Source organism: Triticum aestivum, chromosome 2B (assembly GCF_018294505.1).
Source record: "Triticum aestivum cultivar Chinese Spring chromosome 2B, IWGSC CS RefSeq v2.1, whole genome shotgun sequence".
Classification (NCBI taxonomy): Eukaryota; Viridiplantae; Streptophyta; class Magnoliopsida; order Poales; family Poaceae; genus Triticum; species Triticum aestivum.
In genome coordinates this window covers 63,164,274-63,183,277 of record NC_057798.1, presented here as the reverse complement: position 1 = coordinate 63,183,277, position 19,004 = coordinate 63,164,274, and the positions used below count along the sequence as shown (strand labels likewise).

General features: G+C 44.6%; 1 protein-coding gene across 1 annotated transcript; it reads left to right on the top strand.

Annotated features, from left to right (window-relative positions):
• Positions 1–14,564: 14,564 nt before the first annotated feature.
• On the top strand, positions 14,565–17,730 carry LOC123043494 (probable serine/threonine-protein kinase PBL7). The gene is made up of 5 exons (XM_044465957.1): positions 14,565–14,836; positions 15,273–15,517; positions 15,877–16,066; positions 16,164–16,555; positions 17,126–17,730. The coding sequence occupies exons 1-5, from the start codon at positions 14,749–14,751 to the stop codon at positions 17,423–17,425; spliced, it is 1,215 nt and encodes a 404-aa protein (XP_044321892.1). The 5' UTR covers positions 14,565–14,748; the 3' UTR covers positions 17,426–17,730.
• Positions 17,731–19,004: the final 1,274 nt, after the last annotated feature.

Below are 19,004 nucleotides of genomic sequence, written 5' to 3'. Positions count from 1 at the left end.
CTAGCTCCAAACCACTCTACATTATAGCAAAATATTTAATGGGAAAACTAACACCAAAGACGTACGGAGAATCGAAGTTGGGACCATGAGATTTTGGTTCTGCGTGATTTTTATACAAAGTCCATATGCGAAAATTGCGTTCCTCGGGCCTCCATGGAGCTCGGTTTTTGGAAAATTCAGGAAAAATTGGTTTCACAAAATTGTGCAAAAAGTACACACTTACCTTTGGTTGTATATTATACTTATTTGTAATGTTTCACGGCGAAATACATTTTTATGCGAGCTACACAAAAATCATGTATTTATAGCACATCTACTATTCACTATAAAATACATGAATTTTTGTACACATCACATCAAAACACATTTCATAATGAAATTTCACATGCTTGTAGCATACATCCCTAACTACTTGTACATTTATTATCAGATTTTTCTTAAACATAAAATGTTGAGAAAAAATCGGGCGAACTCCATGGAGCCCAAGAGCAAAAAAAAAAAAACATCCCGCGTCCGTATGAGTCTATATTACATGGGCATGGCATTGTATATCTACTACATGTGATATTCTAATCCCTGCTATACATCAATGGTCGTGTGTGATCACTTTAGGTACAATTATAGATACCTACCGTCGAGTGTGTTCCTACTTTTTTTTTGCAATGGTGTTCCTACATTATGCCATGAATGTATGAGAAGTGATCATTTTAGCCACAAGCATCTATATCTACTTCAATCAAAGCAATCTTGGTGACGACCGCATCATTTTCACACACATGAAAAAATTAAGATGAGAGGATAAAAAAATACATGAACCAATTGTTTTTTTGGTAAATAGCTTGTTTTTCTAAAATGCATGAAGACCACAAGGAAACTTGGAAATTATGGTTTGGAACTGAAGTTTTTTTTTCTATTTTTGAATTTAAGTTCCCATAACTTTCAATACCTCTTTTGGAATATTTTAATTATGTTAATAATTATTATAGGAGAAAACTTTTCGAACTCCTAAAAATAATTAATTATACTATTTTAATTATGAAAATATATCTTGTTTGGTCTTAACGTTAGTTCAGTTGCTTGCAACAGATATTTATTTTTCACATTTTTGTTTTTCTTTGCATTTTGTCCATTTTTGTGCTGGGCAGGACATAGTGCAGAATCATTGCCATGCCATCGTTAAAATTATTTTTACTAGTCAAATTGAGAGAGGAATTTTGACAATTCTTTAACTTGAGGGATCAAATAATTTTTGATATTAGAGTTGGGAGGCCAACTTAAACTTTGTAAAGAGTCGATGGAAGAAAAGTATAGCTTAGTTACATTTCTTAAAATATATCAATTATGATCTATGTAACTAATATATGATGAACCATATATGACATGTGATTGAAGTTATTTTAATTATCATGGGGTTCTCTAGAAGTGTTTTTTTAGACAATGGGGTTCTCTAGAAGAAAAAATTAAGAAGAAAGGGGTGCTCTAGAAGGGGCGCTGCTATCTCTCATATTCAGCAAGTCGAGTCTTCCGACTCGCTGAAGCGCTGGAGGATATGGCCAGGCCCAGTTCGCGGCCTTGTTTTCTTTTCTGTTTTTTATTTCGCCTTTTATTCCATTTTTTTGTTTTATTTGCACTTTGAATTATTCTAAATATATATATTACAAAAAAATTACATTACATAATATTTTATAACGTCTCTTAGAAAAATGTTACATTTTCTAAAATTTGTATTGGAAAAATGTTAAACGTCTCTTAGAAAAAAAAATTGACACATAGAAAAAGTATAGAATGAAAATCAAAAGAAACAAAAAAACCGAAATAGAAACAAAAATAAACCAAAGAAATAAGAAATAAAACCGAAGAAACAAATGCAGAAAGAATGAGAAAAAGAAAGAAAAAACTAGGATAAGAAGAGAAAAGAAATTGAAAACATTGAAAACCAGGAAAATGAAAAAAACCGAAGAATGAAACAAAAAATGTGTAAGAGAAGGAAAAGGATAAAAATTGGACGGAAAAAAGAATAACAAAAAAACAGAGATAAAAAAGAAAAACAAAGAAAAAACGAAAAGAAATGGGGATAAGGAAAAAAAAGAGGAGAAAACCAAATAAAAATAAAAAAAGGTAAGAAAATAAAGACCCTAATAAAAATAGGAAAAATAAAATGGACCAATGGGAAAAGTCGGCTCGTTTTCCTTTCTAGTATATCGCGACCAAGTATTGTGCATCAAGAAGATGGTGGCGCAATGGCTAGCTATGCCTCCTAGGAACCTGGACGTCCAAGGATCGACCCTTCGACGTCTCTAGTTTTTAAATGAAAAAAATGTGTAATGGGCCGGCCTGATACTGCAGTTGTTCGCTGCGAGGGTTACAGTCCGTCTCGCTTAATGCGATAAATAGCGGTCACGCTCTAGAAGTGGAGAGCAACTAGTTGAAAAGCACTCCTTCGGAAGGCTCCCCAATGGTCACATTGTGTGGGCTTAGAGCATGCCACTTCGCATGTTCTCAACGCCGCCATGTGTCTGGGTGCTCCCTTCAAATTTTGGTTTTTATTTTATTTTTCCAAACGTGTTTTCGGCTTTTTAGATGATGTTTTTTTTACTCTTCGATTTTCTACTGGTCTTCCTTAGTTTCTCAACGAAAACAATTCAAAGCAAAAAAGTTTGCGCAAAAAAACACATTTTTTTGTTAGAGGCATGGTTTTTCTTCCGTAAGAGGCACGGTTTTGTTTTCGCGAGAGGCACAGTCGTGCCTCTCTAAAATCAAAAAGAAAAATATGTTTTCTCTGTTCTTTTCTTCTGTGGGAGGCACGATTTTGCTTACGTGAGAGGCATGGTCGTGCCTCTCGGAAACGGCTTCCGAAAAGGAAAAAAAGTGCTTCCGGTACGGTTTCTTCGTCCGCTTTTTTGTGAAAAAAAAGTTCATCAAAACCTGCCAACATGGGGATCTAGTTTTGAAGTTCTCGACACGACGAATCCAACGGTGAAAATGGTTTAAGAGATAAAATGTTTTGAATAAGCGGCTCTGCGAAAAAAGGAAAACTCTCAGATTGTTACAATTAGCGGACATATAGTGCACCACTTGTCACAACCTGAGGAGGACAAAGTGATCTTTGAAAGGAGTAATTCTCATTTAATGATTTAGCTAGAAGTGATGGAGCTAAAGTATACATGTTGGGCGGGCCGCCTGGGGAAAAGCCCAAATGCTTTGCTCTCATGGGCAATTTTATCACACGCCCTGCTCTTTTTCCTTTGAGTTGTGCGGGTCATGGCCTTGGTTCGCAACAAGTATGCCATTGCCCTGGAGATTTTTGTGCTATTTGGCGGGAATCCTATTTGATGCTAACTGCGTCAAACTGTCGAGGGTTCGCACAGGCGATTCCATCGAGCATGAGAACTGGGCCGGCCCACTATCCCATAGTAAGGCAGCCGGTTTTAGGGACCTTCCAGAATGTTCCCTGAACCGGCTTTTCGTTTTTAAACACGAAATTTGTTCACATTTTGAAAAAAGGTCAAAGTATTAAACATGATAATCAGCTCTTATCATGTTTCTCGAAAATTGTTCCTATTTTCTTGAAAGTTCAGAGTTTCAAATTTTGATCTCATTTGTTAAAATTTCAAAATTTGTTCCAAAATTTTGATGTTTGTTCATTTTTCCAAAATTTTGCTCACAGTGTTGGAAAATGTTCGCGTTTCAAAACATATTCAGTTTGTTCAAAAATAAAAAACGCGTTCGAAATTTTAAAAATCTTTCAACTCTATAGCTATTCCTAGTTCTTAAAGCACCGCACTACCCAATAGTGACGAATGCTTGTTTGGTGCATTGGTGTGCTGCTGCGTCTGGTAGCATAAGGTTCTGTGTTCGACTCCCATATGCCATAGCACTAATTTTTGGAATTTTCAATTGCCCGGTCCTGCTGTTGGGCCAGCCCAAGTGGCCATCTATGTGTGCGTCCAGCTGCTATTTGCCGCAAAATGCGCCAGATAAGAGCTCCCCTGTCTGGGCACCCTCAAGTGATTTTAAGATAATAAAAAAGTTTTTTTATAGAAAACACATCCCTCTACCTATACCCTGGTCTCTGGTGGCCATTTGGATCGGCTATAGTTATTGTCCTCGCCGGTGTACGTTCAACTTTTTTTTTTTGAAATGGATCAGACCTATTTTAAAGATTCACCGAAAGTATGAAACACCTCAAACATAATAAAAATTACATCGAGGTTCGTGGATCACCGAATGATCATCGTCGCCGCTCCCATATCAGAGCCGACCTAACCTTGTCGATGACACATGTGAAGTCTTCGTGCACGTGTCCCTAAGGACCAGGGCCCCGGAGCTGTAGTTGTCGTTGTTGAATCCTTGGAAACCAAATATCGTCATTGCGCACACGGCGAGAAATGCTAACCTTGCCGCCCCAAGGAGCGGGCAGAAATCTATGTCGGGGTTTAACTCTTTTTTTGTGAAAAAAAAAGATTAAATCTATTATAAAAATTTTCCGGGAGTAAAAAAGACCTTAAACATAATAAAAATTACATTAAGGTCCATAGACCATTGAACGACCATTGAGAACAAAGCACTGGACCAAAAATACAGCCATTCCAAGAAGATCGTGTTTCATTCCATGCTACCAAGTAGATGCTTTTCCTCAAAAAGCATATATTTCTCTACGAGGGAGTGTTCTTAGCTGTAGGGATTATTTTGCATTTTCTAGAGAATTGAAAGCAATGCACTACGTCTAATTAACGGGGATATTAAAAATACGACGTAGGATTTGTAAGCATGATAAATTGGATGTTTTTTACGCAAATTATGTTGCCATGAGGATGACAGTATTTTCTTTAGCAAGCATGACAAATCCTGACAAAAAAGAACCTAACATGAGAAGACTTTGGCATGCTTTGCCAATGAAAATTGTTATCCTCGTGACAACATGTTTAAACATGCCATTTCAAACGTTCAATTTTGTAAGGAAATCCGTGATTAATGGTTGCGTATAAACATGCCTCTCCTACATCGCGGCCCTACTACCACCCGCCATCGCGTATGTACGGCAGCGGTACCTGCTAATACACGTACGCCTATACGCTCGACGGAGTAAATCGTATGCACCACGTACACGTACGTACCACAACAGGGACCCATCTCGTCTGTCTGCGAGCCCTGCGCTGCACCTGCACCTGCACGGCTGCACCGCCAATTAATACAGCCGCTGTATCTGTATCGGTATCGCCAGCCAAACGACGCGTCTTCCCGACGATTCCACTCCGAATCGGGCAAAAATCTCTCCAGCCCTTCTTGCTCGCTCCCTTGCACCTCTCGTTCCCACCTGCATGTTTCCGCATTTGATCACCTCGATTCGACATGGCCGTCGTACACTACTGCTCGCGCGCGCGCGCTGTGTCTTTCCTCATCCATGCGGTGGGTAGGCAACATGATCTGATGATACCAGTACATTCCAGCTCTTTTTTTTATGGTAATACGTGTCTCATTTATATCATAAAGAACAAAGTACAAGTCACGTAAGAACTGACATGACAAAACTGAAAAGATAGCAGAAGTACATTCCAGCCCATATGCTACGCGGCGCCACGATCCATCCAAATTTATACTGCTCCCTGATTTTTAAAATTGTGCCATGTGGTAAAAACTCAACTTGTCTATTAGGAGTACTAGAAGAACGCCCGTGCGTTGCAACGGGGCCACATTAACTTTAAAAGTACAATATCAATTATGTTAATATTACATTGAATATTCTCATACATATTAAGTGACATCGACGATCTTTTTTACCATCAAATTCTCACACACACACACCCTCTCCCTCCCTCTTCCTCACTCTCTCTCCCCCTCTCCCTCACTCGGGAGGTGGGACGAAAATAAACCCGAAACAAAGACTACCAACTGAGACATTAGGAGTAGAGATCATTTAGTTGATAAGAATAAATAGAAAACTGTGTTAAAAAGGAGAAACAGATTAGAATACATTGAAAAACCAAGAAGACGATGTAAAAGGGGATTCGCCCTGCCCCCCGGGCCTTGCCACCGAACCGGCTCAGCGGTCCAGCCCCGCGCGGTCGTCTTCTCCTGTTCCCCGAGCCGCGTCGCTACAGAGACGGGCTCCCGCCCGACCACCTCACTGGCATCGAAGGGGAATGGATAAGGGTGACGCCCCCAAATCCACTTCTCCTCCTCGCTCGCTCGATCCCGTCGATCTGGAGGAAGTCAGACGCCACGACCACCATGACCGACCCCGTCCACATGGCCACTGCCCTCCCTGCAGGCTAGGAGCTTGTCGAGGAGCTCCGAATGCCTTCGCTACTTCGTCTGCGCCAACGAGATCAAGTCCAGCACCCCCGCATCGATGTCGCTGCCATCTTTCTCAACCTTGGGCCACCGCGACATTGCCGTTCGATCCGCGCCGCCCCGAGCTCCCATGTCTTCGCCTAGGGCGCCATTGACACCGCCATGATCTCCTTTTGCCTTTCCCTTGTCTCTCCTCTCGTTTGCTCCCATTAGGTATTTCGCCATGGCCGAGAACCACCGTCCGCCATGGCCATTGCAGGGGTAGCCACCGAGCTCCTCGGATTGACCCCGTGGCACATGCCCGCTCCTATGCACGCCCATGCCCGAGCCTGCCGCTCTTCTTCCGCGCCCGCGGGGCCACTCCCTCTCCATGCCCACGCCCGTGCTACACCGCGTCGGTCGCGCCCGCCGCTGCCGTCGCGCTCACCGCAGCCACCGCACCACTGTGCCCCGCGCGACACACACCCTGGTCACGGGCCACACTCTCGCTGGCTGCGCTCGCCCCGTCTGCTGCCCCCCTGCCTCGCGCCGCCTCCAGTCATGGCCATCTTCTGCCGGCCGCCCCCTCAGCCTCGCCTACTGCGTGTTGCTTCCTGCTGCTATGCGCTGCTCTACCGCTGGTACGCTGCTGCACCATGCCCTCGACACCGCCGTGGACAAATGTGGCGGAGGGATTGTTAATGGAGTACGAGAAGGAGGTGGCGAAGAAGTTGTGGAGAGGCAGGAGGTCTGGGGCGGTGTCACCTGGCTGTGGTGGAGGTGTTTATCCGACAAGGAGCCGGAGTGAAAGGAGAGGTCATAATTGGAAACAATCACAAAAAAAATCATAACCCGGAGATTTCAGTTCAAAAAAATGCTAATATCGATGGAAAACATAGAAAATGTTTGTTGTTATCAAGGAAAGGTAAAAATTTAGGAAAGTTAGGATTTTTGAACTGATTTCTATGCAAATGGGGTTTTATTGTTGGATAACGTGATATCAGTACCTGCCCGTTGTGACGTGTCTGATTAGAAAAGTTTGCAAATGTTAAGAAACTATTTATTGGGAGGAAAGTTGTGATGTGTCTGTTATTTGTTTCCTAAAACAAATTTCACTAATAAGTTAGGGAAGTTAGATTAAAATGTATTATTTGTTTCCTAAAAATCTGTTATTTGTTTCCTAAGACAAATTGAACCAATAAAAGGAATCAATTGATTTGCATAATTTAAGAAAGTTAGATTAAAATGTATTATTTGTTTTCTGAAAATCTGTTATTTGTTTCCTAAGACAAATTGAACCAATAAAAGAAATCGATTGATTTAGATAAGTTAGGAAAGTTAGATTAAAATGTATTATTTGTTTCCTGAAAATCTGTTATTTGTTTCCTAAGACAAATTAAACCAATAAAAGAAATCGATTGATTTGCATAATTTAAGGAAGTTAGATTAAAATGTATTATTTGTTTCCTGAAAATCTGTTATTTGTTTTTAAGACAAATTAAACCAATAAAAGGAATCGATTGATTTGCATAAGTTAGGAAAGTTAGATTAAAATGTATTATTTGTTTCCTAAAAATTTGTTATTTGTTTCCTAAGACAAATTGAACCAATAAAAGGAATCGATTGATTTGCATAATTTAAGGAAGTTAGGTTAAAATGTATTATTTGTTTTCTGAAAATCTATTATCTTCCCGGCCCAGAACGACGGAGATGCCACATGATAGTATGGCACCAACCCATCATTTGTGCGCTGACGAGTGACGACAGAGACGACTGAGCCTGAAACTTAATCTGAGTACGAATAATCAACAGTGACGGCAACTGTTGCGGGCTTGCGGCGAGGTACCCTCACTTGGACAATGATCTTTGGTCGGAGCGCAGAGGTAAGTGGTGTTGTTGGCGACATGCAGGTCGTCCACTCGAGAGGCGGCGCTGGATATTAATGGAGATCGTGCAGGCAGACAACGAGGTGGGGTGGTTCATCTGTGCGGCCTGCTTCCGATCCAATCTGCGATATTCCCCCATGTGGATGCGACCCCATCACGTAGCCATACAAAACGATATAGGAACCATGATTAGATAAATATACAATGATCAATTGGACTGTATTAGAATTGGAGAGAGAATGAATATACAGGAAACATGCAGGTCGAGCAAGCCAGCCTTTCCTATGGTCGTCTTGTTCCTGCAGATGTTAAGCTAATACCGAATCCAATGTTTAAAACCAATCAATCCCTAGTCTCTTTCTCTACCAGCGAAAGTTAATCTCTGGCGTCCTTCGTCCAAATTGAATTATATCAAACTGAGCAGGACCGACATAATTATGGGAAAGCCATATAAGAGAGATTAGTGGGAAGGAGAGGATTACGTCTCGGATTTTCAGAAGAAATATGTGTTAGTGTTAATAGGAAGGAGGGGATAGTGTCCTGCTTTTTTACTGGGGAGATGTGCATTAAAGGAAAGATAGATTGTGTCCTGATTTCCTGCATGAAAAAAGAAAACCGGAAACTTGGAGAAGATCGAGGGGTGGGGCTGGCTAGGGGGTGGAGGTGGGACGGAAAAAACCGGACAAAAATAAACTGATCATTAGGAGTAGAGATTAGCTCTTTCACCTTGTCAGACAGTCCCTTCAATCCAAGAATATACAACATCTAGAAGAAATAAAACCAATGACATAATTAGTAAACAATTTCAGCGACAAAAGGATAAACAAATTGGATTTTTAAAACAAAACCTACACCTGCACAAGTATATGTTATATTAACAAAAGTGCAGATCACGTCCCACTCTTCTTCCGAATAGCAATCTTGGTGAGTGATCTCGATCGGGTTCGATCGGCATGGCGTGTCGTTCCTCCAGGAGTGGGTGCTGAGAGGAAGGATGGCAAACCTCCATTGTCAATCGGCCGGAGCTGCATCGTCATTTGGATCAGAGCATGGACGAAATCGAGATGGTAGAGGTTGAGGAATTTGTAGGACGTGAGGGTTTAGGGTGGGCATCACGAGAACTCACCCATATCTTGGGAGACGGCAGACCCGAGGTGCAGTCGTGTTCGTGCTTCAGGGGCTGCCACATGCTGTCCTCGCCGCCATCGCCTGTCGATGCCACTTCAGCGCCACGAGCATGGGACCAAGGGACGAAGAGAAGAGAAGGGAAGGAAGCGAGCTAATGACGTACCTATGTTTGGTATGTAATACCCTCCATTAAGAGTAGATATTTTCTTAAAATCGGTTATTTTATTTCCTAATTAATGTGATTGAGCAATTTAAGGTAAGGTTAATTAATTTAGATTTGATATTTAGAGATTGATCGTGATTGATTCTTTCACACAAAGACATTACTAAAAATAACTTGCACCAGCATGGAAAGTTATGGTCCGTTAAGATTTTTTTCGTTGTGTCAGAGGGTGACGCGAAACTAAACCGGTGGGGTGGGGGAAGGACGAAAAAAAACCAGCGAAATAAAACAGGTGGGAGGTGGGAGGAAGTACCAAAGAAGTACCAAAAATGACCGGGTGAGGTGAGACGAAAATAAAACTCAGAACGCGACCTACCAACTGAGACATTAGGAGTAGAGATTTGTCTCCGAATGGCGCTAGCACTGTTCGACTTGTCCTCTGCGCCCATTGACCCACCTTCCAATGTGATACAGCGCCACGCCCGCTCAGACGTCACTCTACGCATCCGCACATCTTCGGCTTCACGCTGACCCGTTCAAAAGAAAGGAAGAAAAAAAAATTTGTTTCGCGCTGGCTCCAGCAGACATTAATAGCAACGGGAGTGCACGCGGTTTCAGGTAGTGCCTTCAATGTCTTTCCCCACGCAAAACAAATCGAGTAAATGAGATTTTAATTGCCATACGCTCGTGGTTTTGAGCCGCACGTACACGTCTCATCCTCTACTGTATATATATGGTAGTACTCCTATGTGTAAAATTCAACATGGTGGTTTTTTTTGTTGTTTTGCGGGAAACATGCATGGTGGTTTTGAGCTAACAGGTCTTAGGGCATGTACAATGATGCTATCTTAGGAGTGCCACATAGGATAGATGATGAGGTGGAGGAGAGAGAACACATAAAAAAAGGCTTGTCTTCTCTTATTTAAGAGAAGACAAGAGGTGATCTCTTAGCACAATATGTCTCACCACATTTTTAGGAATTACTAGTTATTGAAGATAAGGCTAAGAGATGACCCATTGTAGACAAAAAAATTTGTCATCTCTAAATCACATGCAAGACTTAAGATAAGACTATCTTATCAACCATTGTACATGCCCTTAGATGTTGGTGGGATGCTTTTCTTGAACATCAGTACAGACACAAGCGTATGTATTTCTCTTGCGAAAAATATTTGATTGTAAATTTTACCATAAATATAAAGCACCTCACGTATAATAAAATTTGCATTGAGGTCCTCTAGGTTCCTAGAGCATCGAACGGCCACCGTTGCTAGCAGCACAAGCCACCGTTGTGCATATGTCGCCGCTCTCATATCAGAGCCAAGCTGATCTTGTCGATGACAGACGTGAAGTCTTCGCGCACATGCCCCTAGCAGCGATAGCCATGGAGGCGCAGTCGTTGAACTCTTGAATCGATCCAAAGAATCTAAAACAAAATCATGTCGTCGCGTCTGCACGACGAGAAACCCTAACCTCACAGTCCCAAAGAGCTGGCAGAAATCTACGCCAAAGCTCCATCCAATCCGCCCCAGTGGATGAACTTGAAGAGGATTGGAGCCCAAAAGACAGACTAAAAAAAGAAGCGTAGGCATCCATCCGAGCGCCATCCCTACGAGGACTGGAAATCCTAACTTATATACTAGCCGGATCCGAGGCACCAGAATTCCTCTCCCTGTCTCTGGTACTCTGAGCAGCTGACGGAGTGGAGCAAATCCATGAACTCGCCGACAAAGATCAAGGGGAGGAATAAAGATGAATCTGCTAGACTGTGTTTCCACGAGAGGGGAAAGAAAGTCTATTGGAAATCTCATGAAACTGTTGGAAAATATTCATTACATTAGGCTAAAAGCCTCTGGCTTTTCAGTTTCTTGCTCTGACATGTTAGTATTTTCCACGGGTTTCATAAGCATTTTAAAGCTACGAGGAAAGACACATGATAAAAACTGAGTAACAAGAAAAATGCTTATACCTCTTTTATTGGAAAACTTTCATGAAATTTTATAGTATTAAAAACTGCATGATAACAATTGGTATAAAGGTGATTTGACCATAGAAATTATCTCATATTTAAAAAAGATGTAAAGTTTTGTCATCCTCTTATACTTCATTTGAACTTACGTGCCTTCTTCCTCCTTCTTTTTGTTTGGTTTTCTTTCATCGGTTTTCGTGAAAATAGCCCCAACTACCACACATCTTATTGACTTACAAAAGAATGTTTTTCCCTTTGATAAGCCAATAAGTTATTATGAGATAAAATCATCTATTTCTATAATTACATTAATATGGGCAGGTAAATCGCATTCAACCTACTAAAGAATTTGTATTACCCCATTGCAATGCACATGCAATTATCTATATCTATATTTATACCAATATACAAAGATCAAAAGGGCAGATCCAACAAATCTCGGCCATCAAACCATGCCAATTCAAAGAGTATATTGCTTCAATGGCGAGATTTCAATATGTTTAGCATGCAATTAATATTATATCAAATATCAAGGTCTACACTATCTATGTAATTAAAACGTACAATTGATATCCTACTTAATATCAACATGCAATTTATGTATCCCTAATATCAACATGCATGCATGACACGTACTTACTAGTCTAGTGGTGCTGTAGAAAGACTTTGTGGTTTTATGCAAGTATTTCTTTGGGTGTTGCATCATTCTTCTCTTTGTATATTGTCCCCACTTGAATTTCATTGAAATTGCAAGAGAGTTTGCATTTCACGCTATCATGAAGAGAGATAGTCGCGCCAAAACCAGGCGTGCACTGTAGAACACCTCTAGCAGAATTGTTATATACTCCTAGAGTAGCAGATTCGCCACACTCCATATTTGCCTCCAACCTCCATATTGCATTATCCTAGACAATTTTCAGAGCTCGGTCCATCCAAAAACGGTGCCACCAATGAAATTTTAAGTTGGCTTTGTACCACACTAGCTGGCTAACGCCATAGCCATCAAAATTGAGCTCCTTCTCCTCTCCTCCGATCCCCCCCCCCCCGCCTCAGTCACTGTGATTGCCCACACCACTTCTCCTACTGCCCAACACTCCATAGCCTAGGAGGAGGACAATAGCGAGGTGGCATCGATCTTGAAGGATGATGACCGGAGCAAGGTGGCACCAACCTAGAAGGAGGATGACTAGAGGGAGGTGACACCAACCTGGAAAGAGGATGAGCTACGAAGCTTCGATGATTATAGGGTGACGACGCGACCGACTCCTCATGTTGAGGCGAGAATGAAGCGATGAAGCTCCGACAAAAAGAGGGTGTTGCCACGCTCCTGAGATCCTCCTCATGTCAATGCCTGACGACTCTATTCGTTTATTGGTAGCCATGATGCGGCCCTTCATCGAAATCGATATCACATTGTTGGAATCTATGCATCGCCTAGCTCCAGACCGACGCTACAAGAAAGGGAAACAATCCCTCGATGACAAGTGGGTCTCACATTGTAGATGACTTATGCATAACATCTATATAACTCTGATTTTGCTCATGCCCGAAGTAGCCTTCATGATTTTTACCAGTCGTATGTAGAGTAATTTTGGGGTAGTATGTCTACTATAAGAGCAACTCTAGCAAAGTCGCCTCCTCCCGGCCTTTTCAGGCAAATCCTCCAGGTCAGCTCGCACACAAGCCAGGACATGTTGTCACGTGGCATTCGGTGGCAACTATCTCAATGGGCAGCCACGAGAATCTGATGGAGTGGCAACACCATAAAGACCGGGTCGTTGCCTCGCAGGTGGTGCTTAAGAGGACACGCTGCTTCGTATCTCGTATGTGGCGCAAGGAGGGAAAAGACGACACTTCCTTCCCACACTGGCAGTTGGGTTTGGAGCGGAATGAGCTCCAAATGAGTACTCCATAACCCCATAAAATGGAGAGGTTGGAGGGCACATATGGAAGGATCTCCATAATTCATGGCAACTGACGGGTGAATGGCGATTCTGTTAGAGTGATTTTTAAGCTTACACCTCCATATTGGCGATTATTATGGAGTTTGAGACCTTTCTGATAGAGTTGCTCTAAGGGAACTTCAACACAAATCACCAAAATCAACCGCTAGTGTTCAACGGGGTCACATGATCTTTTTCAGATAGGCTTGAACATTAGAAATTCTGCAAACTGGCACCAAACCGGGGGTACGTTTGGGGGAGTCCAGACGTCCTCCACATCGGACTCCGACAACATGAACCCACACAAAACCAATCCCCCACTGCTTTTGGTATGGTTTGACCGCATTCTCTCTTCCTGACCGGCCTCCCGTTTACCCACATTCACGGTGGCGAGGCCACCAAGGAGTCTACTCCAACTTTAAGGTTGGCCAGGCTCCTCGTCCATAAACCCCTACCCGCACAATCCTCATCCTCTCACACACACATCCACCGCACGCCACACACCACCAAACCTTCCGGCCACCATGACGTGCAAGAAGTCTGACATTGAGAAGTGGTTGCGGGCGTGCTGATCCGTATCCACGGGTAGCTCCGGATCCAGTTAGCACGTGACATCGCTCCCCAGCCGCCATCCTGGTTCCCCCGTGGCCAAACCAGGTGCCGCTTTCGGAGGAGCGGATGTTGGACGAGGAGCAAGTGGGGGAGGAGTAGGCCACCATCTTTATCGAGGAGGAGGGAGGATCGTCGTTATGTGCTAGAGGTTGCGCCCGTCCTGTATGATCAAACTTTGTTTTAATTTCATCCGTTTCGGTTCGATTTCATCCGTGCTCCTGAACATTCCGTTTGAAGTGGGTGAAACGTTTGATGCCTACGGCCGGATGACCGGCATCCCTCCAACCGTCCGCAAACGCTTCCGGACGTGTCCGCGAGCGTTCGATGCCATCCGTTAGATGATCCGCGGTGGAGCTGCCCTAAGCTTAAGCTCGGTGTAGCCACGAGCCTTCCAGTCCACGCAGCACCGAACAAGTTACTGTTTACCCGGCATGGAATGCGGTGCGGCCACTAGCTAGTGTGCGTGCGTGACTTTTGCTTTCCGTTTGACACTTGCGCCGCGTAGAGTAGCCGTCCTCCCTTCCCCTCTTGTGCGCTGCGTTGCGTTGCGTTGCGTTCTTCTAGAAGCCAAGCCAAAGCGGAGAAGGGCCGCCCCCCAATATTAACTCAAAAATCATTTCGTCCTCGTTTTCGCTCCCCCTTCCCCTCGCCTCGCCTCGCCTCGCCTTCCTTCTTCCCCACGCGCACGCGCAACGCGGACGGACGCGGAGCACACTCAAACCTCCCACCTCTCTCCCCCCCATCCCCACCCAAGAAGAGGTCTTGGGAGCCGCCATGGACTGCTGCTTCCCCTGCCTGGGCGCCAAGAGGAAGCGCAAGCCGCCGCCGCCGCCGGAGAAGCCCCAGATCCCTCCCGCCGCAGGTGATCCGCCCACGCCACTGCCTTCTTTCTTGCCGTCTTCTTCCTCGCCCCGTCCTCCCCGGCCGTCGCGGATTTGTTCATCTCCGCCAGATTCACGGAGTGGTTCGCCGATTCCGCGAACTGATTCGTGGCTCCGGCTCCCCCGCCGCCGTTCCTGGTTCCCGTCAGTCCAGTTCCCCCCTCCCCTGTTTCTTCTAAAGAAAAAGGAAAAAAAGTTGGCCCCTCCAGAAAATCGTTGCAAACTCTGCCCAAAATCATGGTATCCCGCCGAATCCGCCTCCCCCCGAAACATGGCAGCTCGGTGCCGGGATTCCGGCCGGGGATGACGCGTGCTCGCCACTTTCGTCGCCAGACAACGCGTGCACTCCTTTCCCTAAATACCCCGTCTTCTTTATTCGCCTCATGATTCTGACGCACGCGTTCCGTTTTTTTCCAGATAAAGAGAAGCCGGGGTGCTCCTCCTCGTCGACGACCGCGGCGGCGGCGGCGCGGCAGGACTCGCTGTCGGAGGCCAAGAAGGATTTTGTCCTCAGCAACGGATCCGAGCACCGCCACATTGCCGCGCAGACCTTCACCTTCAGGGAGCTCGCCGCGGCGACCAACGGCTTCAGGGCCGACTGCCTTCTGGGGGAGGGCGGCTTCGGCCGGGTCTACAAGGGGTACCTGGAGAGCATCAACCAGGTGAGGAGGTTCTTGCTAATTTATTCTGCCCTCCCAGTTCATTAGCACCATTTTGTTTATTTAGAAGCTTCCACTTGGAGGATTGTGTGGAGCACTTGTAAATTGTCTCCTAGTGAACGTGTCACACAGCCTGAACCCGAGACCGGGTTTAGGCTGCGGGTTTCGCTGTCGAAGTAATAGAAAATGGGGGTTATCCAGGTTCCAAGGATTGTTGTTGTTAATCCTCGGTTGATTTACATTCACAGCTATTGAGCGATAACATTAACATGTGGTAAATTTTAAAAGTTATGCATACGAATTTGTCAAACTATTTCCTGAAGCTAGTTGACATGGTGAAATGTATTTTGTTGCCGTCACAGGTTGTCGCCATAAAGCAGCTCGATCGAAATGGACTGCAAGGCAACAGGGAGTTTCTTGTTGAGGTCCTCATGCTGAGCTTGCTGCACCACCCACACCTAGTCAACCTTATTGGCTATTGCGCCGATGGCGACCAGAGGCTTTTGGTTTACGAGTATATGCCGCTGGGTTCTTTGGAAGACCACCTTCACGGTATGCTGCTGAAAAAAAGAATGTGTTTCTGCTTTGTTACAGCTTCTATTTGATAATTTAAGTTTCTGTGCTCACAAGTGGATCCTATTTTATTCAGATCCTTCCCCAGATAAACCCCGCCTTGACTGGAATACAAGGATGAAGATAGCTGCCGGTGCAGCTAAAGGGCTGGAGCATTTGCATGACAAAACAAATCCTCCTGTCATATACCGGGACTTGAAATGTTCAAACATCTTGCTCGGAGAGGGATACCACCCAAAGCTGTCTGACTTTGGATTGGCAAAGCTTGGCCCAGTTGGCGATAAGACGCACGTTTCCACCAGAGTGATGGGTACATACGGGTATTGTGCCCCTGAGTATGCTATGACTGGTCAGCTGACTCTGAAGTCAGATGTTTACAGCTATGGTGTTGTTCTATTGGAGATCATCACAGGACGAAGGGCTATCGACAACACCCGAGCTGCAGGGGAGCAAAATCTTGTTGCATGGGTAAGCTGCCGATTTGTTTTTTGTTACGTTCTTTTCTTTTTCTTGTTATTCTTTTTCATTCCGTTATAGACTACTGGAGTTTAACTGTAGAGAACATCGCATTGTGAAACCTGCTACCTCTTGTGAGTATTGATTGTTAATGTATTCTGGAAAATCCACCGGATATCAGCCTCTTAGCTCGGAAGTTGCGAAAGCTGAGTGTTAGCGCATCAACCTTATGTATCACCTGTATTTCAGTTCATCTCTGCATTTCTTTCCACTTTTGGAATTTACACTAATTTTGCTTGAAGGACATATTGTCCTTTCCTTCAGCTGAAAAAACATCGTCCTTGCAATGTTTTTCAGTTGTAGGGTTACTAAAAAGCTACTGTACTAGAATGAAATAGTTCCATACTACATTTTTTTGGCATTATTGGATTGGCCTAGGTTTGCCTTCCCAAAAGACATTATTGCAGTCCGTTGAATAGGATCGAACGAATAGGGTCATGACATGCCAAAGCCTTTGCTCAAGATGTCGTGTAGCATTTTGCAATCCCTGTTGATGTAACGTTTGTTGGTGCACAATTTCAGGCCCGGCCCTTGTTCAAGGACAGGAGGAAGTTCCCCCAGATGGCGGACCCAGCGCTGGAGGGCAGGTACCCAGCTAGGGGACTGTACCAGGCCCTTGCCGTCGCCGCAATGTGCGTGCAAGAACAGCCTACCCTGAGACCGTTGATCGGCGACGTCGTCACAGCCCTGAGCTACCTTGCCTCCCAGCCCTACGATCCGGAGGTGCACGGCGTCCACCGCCCGTCGCGCCTGACGGCTTCAGGAACGCCGCCCCGAGCCCGGAAAGATGGCGCGGATCATCAAAGAGGAGGAAGCGAGTGAGGTTCTGCGGCGATCTGGGAGAAGCCTGAATTTTGTCGCGGTAAGAGTCCAAAATGGAGATGAAGAGGAATTTTGTGGATAGCAAGGCGGCTTTTGCGTTAACATGTTGGGGGGGAATTGTGAATCGGTGATGTATGTTGATCGGTTGGTCTGTCTGGTTGAGATGGTGCTTAGAGATGATGCATGCATGTGCTCTCCGGTCAAAGTCTGTATCTAGGTAGATGACGAGGCAGTCGGTGTAACCACCCATGACTTCACTGTTCGATCAGTCTATGGACTACCATTTCAACTTGTATTTGACAGAACTGCTTCTCCTTTATCCAGGGTTTGAGGGTTCTAGTGCATGTCTGTTTGACTAACAAAGGGACTGGCTAGGGGTCAGTCGCTTGAAAACGAGTTTGTGGCTTTCTCTTCCCCTGACAACCACCAATCCAGCCTAGGCTGAACCGCTTGCCTCCACCCCCACAGAGGCCGGAGCCGCTCCCATAACCGCCTCGTCGCTCCCCTCCCCTCCCCTTCCCCCTCGACTTTTTATCCCGCCGTGCTTTGCCCCTCGGCCATCCATGTAAACCGTTGAACCATCCAAATTCTTTGATGAACTTGCAATATCAAGTTCCGAACTCGCCTCCACCGGCTATGGTTCGTTAGCCTTTGTTACCGGCCGCCACGCCATATATACCACTGGAAACGGAGGCTGATTAGTTTGCTGCCAACATTTGATATTGCCAATATTTGGCAAAATCACAAGTTGCCAACATTTGACAATCTTTTGTGAGATCGACAACAAAAACTGATCCGTAATTAATCTCTAGCCAACATTTGTCAGTTATCAAAATTTTGCATCAAACCAATCAGCCTCAAGAGTCGACATAGCGTTACATCACATCTGTGTCAAAATCTCCAAAATCTTCTTGCCAACGTAACTCTGCATTCCTTTTGTTAATCATGTTCGTGATCGAAATTAGGCTCAGAGTCGACATAGCGTTACATCATCTTTTACGAACGAAGTAGCTAGTGCCGATGTGATTTGACCGATTGGTAAGACACAAAGCATCTCACACACATCACCACGTGTACTACACGACAACAGAAAAGTGCACAAATAAAGCATAATAATGTACTGGTAGTACTATGAAGAGCGGCGATGCGATGGTCAATGCGACGCAATAGAATCGGATTATGATTGTGTGGTCGGCTTGGCACATGCATGCATGTATCCATAGATGGGAGTAGTAGTAGATGACCTACAAAAATGTGTGTGAACGCAGCGCTCACCTGTTACCAGCCGAAAGTGAAAAGCAGCCGCCTACCTGTATGCTCAGAGCAATCGTCGGTGGTCACCAGGTGCACTCACGCCTCACTAGATTGTGTCACCAGAACAAACGTGTCCGGCCAAAAACCAAAGCCTGGCCGCAGCAGTTCAGTTCATGGGCGACAAGAGACGGGCAACACGTGTTTTCAGTTATAAAATCTCCTAAATAAGTTGGTAAACAAGGAAGCGAGAGAGTAAGACGCCACGCCAGCTTGCATGTCGATGCAGAGGCCGAGCCCCACAGAGCTCTTTATTTTATTTTCCGGT